The sequence below is a fragment of the Tupaia chinensis genome, unplaced genomic scaffold (assembly GCF_000334495.1).
Source record: "Tupaia chinensis unplaced genomic scaffold, TupChi_1.0 Scaffold000465_1, whole genome shotgun sequence".
NCBI lineage: Eukaryota > Metazoa > Chordata > Mammalia > Scandentia > Tupaiidae > Tupaia > Tupaia belangeri.
The window spans coordinates 1,902,409-1,912,221 of NW_006159974.1; the positions used below are offsets into that span (position 1 = coordinate 1,902,409).

At 53.0% G+C, this 9,813-nt stretch overlaps 1 protein-coding gene across 1 annotated transcript; it reads left to right on the forward strand.

Moving 5' to 3' along the window:
* CLDN15 (claudin 15) lies at positions 1 to 4,824 on the forward strand. Its single transcript, XM_006155672.3, has 5 exons — positions 1 to 340; positions 2,993 to 3,157; positions 4,108 to 4,189; positions 4,295 to 4,411; positions 4,492 to 4,824. Exons 1-5 carry the CDS (start codon positions 124 to 126, stop codon positions 4,592 to 4,594), a joined length of 684 nt encoding a protein of 227 aa, XP_006155734.1. The 5' UTR covers positions 1 to 123; the 3' UTR covers positions 4,595 to 4,824.
* The last annotated feature ends 4,989 nt before the right edge of the window (positions 4,825 to 9,813 follow it).

Sequence of the window (9,813 nt, forward strand, 5' to 3'; positions counted from 1 at the left end):
CCCCCCCCCCCCCCCCCAGCCTGCCTTACCACCCCTCCTTAGCCAAAGCCTCTTCAGGTTCTCTGGGGTGCTGCCCGTCCCTCTTTCTGGGGCCCCAGCCCCTGGGGGGCCCTGTGTCCCACCATGTCTATGGCTGTGGAGACCTTTGGCTTCTTCATGGCAGCCCTGGGACTGCTGTTGCTGGGGGTGACCCTGCCAAACAGCTACTGGCGAGTGTCCACCGTGCACGGCAGCGTCATCACCACCAACACCATCTTCGAGAACCTCTGGCATAGCTGTGCCACCGACTCCATGGGAGTCTTCAACTGCCGGGAGTTCCCGTCCATGCTGGCCCTCTCTGGTACGGGCTGGGGAGAGCTTCAGGGAGTAGAGGGAGGCGGGGAGGTTGGAGAGACCCTGGGGGAGGATGGCGACTGCCTTTCATCCAGCCTCGGCCTCAAAAGGCTAGAGGGAGGCCAGGATCAAGCTCTCCGGCCAGGAGTGCTGGGGATTTGATGGGATGGTCCTCCATCTGGAACTGGGCCAGTGGCCTGTCACTCATGGCCCCATGCCCTAGTGTGACACTCTGTCTTAATGGTCACAGGTGCAGGCACCAAAATGAGTTTGCTGGTGCCACTTCTGCCTTTACTAGCTCTGCGCTTCAGGCAAGTGATAAAGTGAGCCTCAGTAGCCATCTGCCAGATCAGGATAATGGTAGCGGTTCACAGGGGGGTTGTGAAGATTATAAGTGCCAAAACGTGCAAATGTAAATACACACACCACACGTTTTAGCATTTGATTTTGGAGTGGAATTGCTGGGGTGGGCTGAGGAGGAAGCTTGGCCTTGGTTTCTTGGTGGGGAAACACGTCCAGTCTCAGTAGCTTCCCCAGGTGTCCCCTGGCTGGGCTACTGGCCCCCCCCATGGTGCTGAGTTCTGAAGGGCCCTTCTTCGTAAGGGCTGGTTGCAGTAGGAGTTGGCCTGTAGGTCTGAGCATCTGCTGTCAGGAGGAGGTATGTGTGTGTGCAGGTGTGTTTGGGATTCTCAGGAGAGTACATTTTTCGAAGTTCTTAGAGGGCTGGCGCCTACAGCTTTTTTGGTCCAGAACAGTTCTCTCCACTGGCTGCAGCATCTTCCTGCTTCCTGCTCACCCCGTATGACTAGCCCTCCCCATCGTTTTCCCAGGGAAGTCTCCCTTCAGTCTACCCATGCCAGGAACCAAGAGTCAATGACCTGCACGCTCTGCGGGGTCGCTTCCCACCCTTCACTGGGTCCTTCGGCGCTGGCGCCATCTTGCTCTTCCAGGTACTATCCTGTAGGTCCTGGGTGGTAGGGGAAGGAACAGAGGCCAGCACTGGGTGTGACATTCAGGTTACCCCAGGAATGTCAAAGATGCTGAACGGTTAGAGGCCTGCATGGGGTTTTGTGCCCCCGCAATCCTCAATCTCCTGAAGCAGCTGTAATCTCTCCAGGACTGACTGTGTCCAAGGCAGGGGTCCCCAAAACCCCTATAAAAGCAGACTTCTTGAGCCTGAAGCCCTGAGTGCTGAGTGGCCAGAAGACACTGGAGGCTACCAGTAGCTCTGGCCACCCCTACCTCACCTGCCCCTTAAATACACCACAGTGTGAAGAGGGGGCTTTGCTGTGAGCATATCCACCTGAGAGGGGCCTCATTGGAATTGCTGCTCTTGACATGAGTGAAGTTGTAGTGTTCATGACAGATGGGAGCAAGGCTGTGCTCGTGAGGGAAGGGCAGAGGGGCTCCAGACCTTGGGCCAGGTACTTCTGCCTAGGTTATATCATAACGTCTACCATAGCGCTGTTGTAAGCGCACTTCACAGAAGCTGGTAAACCTCTGCAGGCCTAAGCAGCCTGTCCTGAGTTCTAAAAAGTGGTGGGCGGGAGCTGGAATTCGGTATTCCTCCACAGCTGGTTGCAGTCCTGAGAGGAAGCCTATCATGTAGCTATCTTCCAGCTGTGCACCCCTCAAGCCCCAGTTGCTCAGCTCAGCCCATGCCCTGAGAGGGCCTCCAGACTCCTCTCCTTTGACCACCGGGGCCAGTTGGGGAAATAGTTAGGTGGGAACTCTGGAGGGAGTGGCTGGGAGTACAAAAGTGTTCCCAGAGAACTTTGTCCCTCCTCCCTACTCCCCAATGCTGGGTTACTTTACCTCCCCCTGGCAGGGACCCAGCCTTTTCTTTTCAGCACCAATGGCACTGCCCCACCCGGAAGAGGGGTACAAGGTCCTTGGGAGTGCTTGGCAAGGATCGAAGACAGAGAAGGGGGGCAGAGGGGCAGAAAGGGGAGCCAACAGCTTCCCTCAGCTTTGATAAAGGGGAAACCGAGGCACCAAAAGACTATGACCTACACTGACTTGATCCTGGGCCCAGGTATGCCACCTGCCAGAGCAGAAACTGCCCTCTACACTCTGTCACAGGCCACTGCTGCCCCCTACTGCTTCCTCCAGGAAGAAACACAGCTCAGGGTGCCTGGCACTGTGCTAGGCAGTAGGTGGGACTTTATGAGGAGTCAGGTGTGGGAAGAGACAGGGTGCCTGGGTGCAGTTTCTTTGATATACAATAGAACATGGGAGTGATCTCACAGGGTTCTAAAGCCAGCACTGGGGGTTGCTTTTGCTTTGTCATTGCTTTGGGGGCAGGCTGGGGCAGAGAGTGGGGACTGCTCTGGCCTTCAGTGGGTAGAGGTCAAGGAGGCTGCTCCACATCCTGCAGCCCAAAGTGCCAGTAGTTGCTGAGAAGCCCTGCAATAGAGGTGTAAGGCAAGGTGTCAACTGCAGGGGACAAGTGGGTGGGGCAGGAGGGGCTGAGACACCAGAGAGGGAACACTCCTCACCCAATAGGCTGGATGGAGCCAGAGGGGGAGGAGAGGGCTTGAGGACTTTTAGGAACGAGGAGCTGTCCCTGAGCTCATGCAGGGCCTGTGAGGGGCTGGCTCTGTCGCAGAGGGCAGAGGACACAGAGGGGAAACACTGACAGCCGTGCACCCCTTCTCAGGGTACCTCCAGGCCTGCCGGGCACTCATGATCACCGCCATCCTCCTGGGCTTCCTGGGCCTCTTCCTTGGCATCGTGGGGCTGCGCTGCACCACCATTGGGGACATGGTGCTCTCCAGGAAAGCCAAACTGGCGGCCACTGCAGGGGCCCTACACATGCTGGCTGGTAAGTGGGGAAGCTGATAGGAGGGCCCTGCATGGCAGTGGGAGGTAGGAGACAGACAGCCACAGACCCCAGAGTTCTCTGACCTGTCCCCAGCTTGCCTCACCTTCCCTTTGGCGCTGACACCCGCCCTCCTGTGCTCAGTTCTTCCCTCTTTCCTGCTCAGCCCACCTTCATTGCTACTCTCTAGATCCCTTCCATCCAGTGTTTCCTGAGCTCCCACTGTGAGTCAGGCTTGAGCTAGGTGTGGGAGGGGCTTCTAAGGTGAGACTGAATAGTGCCTTAGAGCCTACAGCCCGGCGGGGGGGGAGGGGGGCTAGTGTTAGGACATGAGTGCACAAGCACACACACACATTTCTGCATGTGCACACAGTAAGCCTTCAAGGTAGAGCGAGTTCTGTCCTGTTTTCCAGGTGTGAAAATAGACTTCGGAAAGGTGGCAGGTTTACTGGAGGACAAGCTCCCACAGGGAGGAGCGCTGATAGCCGGTCTGGCTGGCTTCAGGCATCCTGACACCAAGTGGTGAAGGAGGGTCTCAGGCTCCTAGGGCTTTGGGATGCCGAAGGAAAAGGGAAGTCAGGGCAAGCAGGGCAGGGCAGGGCAGGAGAGACTTCTAGGGACAGCTGGGCTTTCAAGGATGGATAGGGTTTGGATGTGATAGATTCCAAGCCAGGAAACACTGGGATCAAGGCCTAAAGGTAGGAATGTGGGAGGCAGGTGTGGGACAAAAGAGGAAAGAGGAAGGGGTGCAGAGTGGTGGGAGATGGGAACCGTGTGCTGGAACTGAGGTACTGAGTGCTACATTGAGAACTTTCTGTTGACTCTAGGAAACAGGAGGGGCCAAGAAAGGAGTTCTTAGGCACAAAACCCCCGATCTGCTCTGAGTAGCCCCTCTGTCAAGTCCACACTCCTCCCCACGCCCGCTGCACTGCTGCCCCTTCCTGTCTCTGCAGGTGTCTGCGGAATGGTGGCCATCTCCTGGTACGCCGCCAACATCACTCAGGAGTTCTTCAACCCCTTGTACGCAGGCACCAAGTGAGTGAGGGAACATCACCTCGGGAGCAGCAGGGGGCTTGGCCGTCCGGAGCTGGCGCCTCACCTCCCGCTGCTCTCCCTGTCCCGTGTTGTCCTTGTCCCTAGGTACGAGCTGGGCCCTGCCCTCTACCTGGGCTGGAGCGCCTCTCTGCTCTCCATCCTGGGTGGCATCTGCCTCTGCTCCAGTAGCTGCTGCGCCACTGATGAGAACCCCACCACCAGGTAAGCGCGAGGGCAGACCGCGGCGTTGGGTGCGGGCAGCAGGCTGGGACCGAGGCATTCATGCCTCCCTCTCCCTACAGCACCCGGCTTCCCTATAAGGCCCCCGTGTCCGTGATGCCCCTAACTGCCTCGGATGAAGGTGACAGCAGCTTTGGCAAATACGGCAAAAACGCCTACGTGTAGGAGCTCTGACTTGTGGACCCTATTTCCCTTCCCACTGCCTCCAGTACAGAGAGGGGTCCTTGGGCTGCGCTCCTGGCGGGAGGGGGCAGCCTTTCAATTATAACTTAAGACACAGGCCATGCCCAGTGCCCGGGATCCCCGCCCATTTCTGGCCAGGCCCCCCCAGCCACGCCCCCTCGCCCGTCACTCTTCCGGCCCTTCCAAAGACAAGTGCACTCTGGAGAATTCACCAGCCTGCAGAGGCTGGAACTCTACCTTGTGAGTCTGAGCTCTGGGCCATCCCAACTGTTGTTTTTTGTTTTTTTTTTTTTTTCTATATAAATACCTACATAAATAAATGTATATTCTTACTGTTCTGTGGTCGAAGGAGTTATGAAACGGCTAGCCCAGTGAAGGGTGCGGGCGCAGCACCAGGGAGTGATTCAGTCCTTGGGGCCCACACCATCACTCCGTCCACCACCTTTATGCTGTTTTGTCCAGCAAAACAAAGGAGGGGCTGCAAGTGATTTCCAGAGTGTGGCACATAACTGCTGATAAAAGTCATCAAGGAGCAGATTTGGAAAGCCTCCACCCTAGGAAATTGGAAATGGCAGATGCCCCTTGGCCAGCTGTGAGGTAATGAGCTACTCCTTTTACTCTCTGTCTGTTCTCAGCTGGGCAAGGCAGGTGGTCAGGAGCAGAGCTTCTTTACCTGCCCTCAGCGTGGGTATCAGGAATTGACAAGCCCTTTCTGGTTGTGTCAAATTAACTGGGTCTGGTACAGGTACATTTCTTCTGGGGAAAGTTCAGTAGCTCCCAGAAAAGGCTCTGAAAGTCTGTTCACAGGTGTGTGTATGACCCGAAGGTGTCCAGCTCAGAAATAACACTGGATTGTGGGCAGGTTTGGCACAGACCTAGAGGGTCTCGTACTGAGTAGAGATGGTATCCATAGAGACAAGAAAATAAGCCACTGGAGGAAGCCTGGCATTCAGTGGAAGGAAACAGGGCCCTAGCCCAGCATGGATCCCCTGCAGCACCAAGCGACCAGTCATTTGGGAGGAGCCCCTGGGGTTCTGACACAGTCCCCTCCTTTTTCTCTTAATCTCATTCACTCCCCTGCCATCGACCCTCTCCTGCAATGCAGAGAACTCCCACATTCACAATCTAATTCTCTAGGGAGCTTCAGAAGTACTCTACCCACCTCCATGTTTTCACCAGGCTGGGCTTCAGACACACCAGATTCATTGCCTTCCCCTAAAGCTGCAGCTCATTCCTGTGAGCAGCATTGTCAATCTCTCTGTCCTGAGGTTGAGTCCACATGGATCGCCAACCTCAACCTCTGACCTCTCCCTTCCCCTTTGCTCTGGCACCTCCTCCCCTCCACTGTGACCAAATGCCATGGATTCTCCCTCCATGGTCTTTTTCACCTCCATCTATTTCTTCCCCTTCTCTGCTGCCTGGTTCTGTGCTGGGCTGTCATCCTGTCCTGCCCAGACCTGTCCCAGGATTTCCCTAACCGAAATGTTAGGGAGACTGCCTAATCCATGTTCCTCTACTGGAGGATCATTCATTGCCCTGCTCACCAGGCCTTCCTTAGACACGTCGGAGCTACTGGGATCCACCCAGAAAGGACGTGGTTGGTGATTTTGAGCTGCTCCCTACACAAAGGGTCCCATGGTTAGTATGTCTGCAAAAATCTGTACAACCTCCCACTCTACACCCCACTTTCATCAGGTTTGAGGCAGTTTTGTTGGCCAAGTCCAGAGTCAGTGTAGAAGGGACTGCTCTTAGAAGCCAGGATGCTGGGAAGTTTATTCCATGGGCTGTTGGTGTCACAATCTACCACTGCCATGCACTGGGCCCGGGGACTTGCTTGAATACACTGATAGGGGATTTCACTCAAGAGTACACAGATACCTCAAGAAGTATCTTACCCAGACTCTGAATGGCCATGAGGTACCACCCTGCTGGACCTGGTGAAGAACAAAAGCCAATTATAACTTTTGATCACAGGCACTTCCAACACTTTGGTCCCAGCCTCTACCTCCTTCCGAGCTTCGGCCTGCCTCTTCTTACCCCTTCCACAGTTCAGGAAAACTAACCTGAAGCTGTTCACAATTAAATATTTAAGAATATGCCTTAGTGGGCCAGCAGGAAGTGTGGAAGTAAGGCAGCTGGATCCATACAGCTGGCTGAGCAGTTTGAATCCCAGACCCAGCAATTTGAAAATCACACCAGGTATGTGTGCATGAGCACCCCAAAATCCCAAGAGAATAAATGAGAAGGGATTATGGTATGGCCATTCCCTGTGGGAGGTGATTTCCCACTTTTCCCTCTCTCTCTGTCTCTCTCCAGGAAGCACATGCACCCTAAGCAGACTTAAAAAAAAAAAAAAGAATATGCCTTAGTAGGGTCACTAGGTGGAGTTTTTTGTTTGTTTAAGAGGTTTTTGCTATAGGGTGCGTGTGCTCGCCAGACAGAGAGAGACAGAGAGACAGAAAGCGAGAAATCACCCCCCAGGGGGGATGGCCACGCCGCAATCCCTTCTCCTCCATTCTCCTCTCAGGATCTTGGGCATGCACGCACATGTGCCCGGCGTGAGTTTTAAGCCACTGGTCCGGGACGTGAACCGCCGTTGACTACGTGGGAGTCCAGCGACATAGCCATTACGCTAACTGCTGGTCCCACTAGGTTGAGTTTTTATTTCTTCCTCCATCACCTCTGGTCACAGGCTCTAAAGAGCTACCCACACATGTACTCTTTCTCACAATACTTAACTAAATTTCTTCTTTGCTAAAAGCTAGAGTGGGTACCAGACATGGCCCTGCCCTCAAAGAACTTACAACCTAGGAGCAAACAAGTATAAATGACTGGTTACCCTAATGGGCAGGCACTAGAGTACTCAGAGAAGGGAGTTCGCTGTGAAAGGCTCAACAACCAAATGCTTCAGGTCTTGGGCAATGAAATCCATAACTCATTTATGGAGTACTCCTAGACACCAGGCACGGCACTAGGCTTCATCCTGTAGCATCATGGAGGTGCCTATAGAGCAGAGAGGTGAAGTGACCTTTCCAAGCTGCACAACTAGTAAATAGTGAGACCAGGATTCCTCTTGAGACTGAAGCACAACCACCCTGCTTCCCAGAATTCTGGACTCTCCTAATTAGCATCAGTTAAATTCAAAACTTATCGAGGTCTTCAGGACCTTACACACCCAGGCTGGTATAAATCCCCAGCCTATACCTTCCTAAGCCCTGGGGGACACTAACCTCTTCTTCCCCTAGGAAAGGGTCCCTATCACACAACACTAGGTTTAACTTCTAGAAGTTTTTGGCACAGCTTGAATTTCTCAAAGACCAGGCATCTCCCAAGGGCAAGAATTCAAACTCTGGTTGGTCATGTGAGTGACCTTTAACTACTAGACTACAGGGCCAGCTCTTCAGTGTACTTCTTGGTGGAAAGGGGAAGAAAAAAGGTGGGGAGGAGGACAGCAGGCAGCATGGTGATTAAAGTTCTGGACTCCCGCATGGCTGATCACGGTTTGAATTCTGGACCCAGTGGCTTAAAAATCACACTGGGCACATGTGTGTGCATACCCAAAATTCTGAGAGCAGAAGGGATCGAGGCATGGCCATCCCCTGGGGGTGATTTATCACTTTCCCTTTCTCTGTCTCTCTTCAGAGGGCACATGCACCCTATGGCAAAACCTAAAAGAAAAGAAAAAAAAAAGAAAGAAAGGAAGGTCGAAGGCTCAGGGCACTGGAGAGTTTCTTTCCTGGGAGACAATAGGCCAGACAGGAGTTAGCAGGCAGCAAACTGGACTCCTAGTGTCCCAGGTATGATCGATATTACCAAACTAGCCCAGGACTCAAGGGCATAAACCAACTACTTTACCATGCACATGGACCTGTAGGTCAGGAGTTTGGAGAGGCTCAGCGGAGATGGCTTGTCTCTGTTCCACATATTTGAGGACACAGTTAGGAAAACTTCAACAGCTGAAGGTGACTTGACACCTGGGGCCTAGAATCATCAGGAACTTGGGCCTCGATGATTTTTGAAGGCTTGGCTCAGCTGGGCCTGTCAGCATGGGTGCCCACACATGGCCTTCCTGTGTAGCCTGGGCTTCCTCAGAGTGTCAGCTTTAGGATGGTTGGATTTCTTACATGGTGGCTCAGAGATCCAAAACCAAGTGTCCCAGCCGCAAGGCAGAAGCTGCACTGCCTTTACAACCTATCCTTGGTGTCACGTCATCTCACTTCACCATTCACTAACAGCTGCAGTCATTAAGTCTGCCCAGATTCTAGGGGGAGGGGACAAACACCCCACTTTTCAATGGAAGGACACAAAATTTAAAGCCATTTATTTTTTTTAGAAGTTTTTGCTATAGGGTGCGTGCACTTGCCAGAAAGACAGAGACAGAGAGACAGAAAGTGAGAAATCACCCCTCAGGGGGATGGTCATGCCACAATCCCTTCTCCTCCACTCTCCTCTCGGGATCCTGGGCATGCACGCACACGTGCCTGGCCTGAGTTTAAGCCACTGAGTCCGAGACTTGAACTGCGGTCGACTACACGAGAGTTCAGCGACATAGACATTATGCCAACTGCTGGTCCCTTAAAGCCATTTTTTAAACCACACCTTGAGGACAGACAGTAGCATAGTAGGAAAAGATGATGCTCTGTGAGGCTGGCCCACAGGGAAGGCGCTGGTCTCACGTCTAGAGACCTTCCAGAGTACACCATATACACATGTACATAAAGATGTGTGTTTGCCCATGATCCAAGGCTGGCCGAGGGTGGACTATGGCATCAGGGCCGCATTGAGATTGCTATTTATGTCTTTCTCTCTGCCTTTCTCACTCATGAAAAAAAAAAAATTTTAAAAGAAAGAAAAAGGGAGCTGGCTGGTGGCATGGTGGTTACAGGTGCTGGATTCCACATGGCTAACCATGGTTCAAGTCCAGGACCTGGTGGCTCTTTACCTTTCTCTCTCTGTAGTCAAATCTAAAAAAAATAACAACAAATGGAATTAAATAAATAAATAAATCTTTTTAAAAAAAAAAAAAAGAAAGGGAAAAAAAATCTCATTGGATTCTCTCTAACCCCCTGTCATCACCACTATCCACAAGAACCTGTCACCAACAACACTTGACCAGCTACAAGTCTTCAGAGAAAGGGAAAAAGCTGTTCCTCAAGAAAATACTGGGAACACCTGGGCCAGCTCCCAAGCAACTCCCCAAA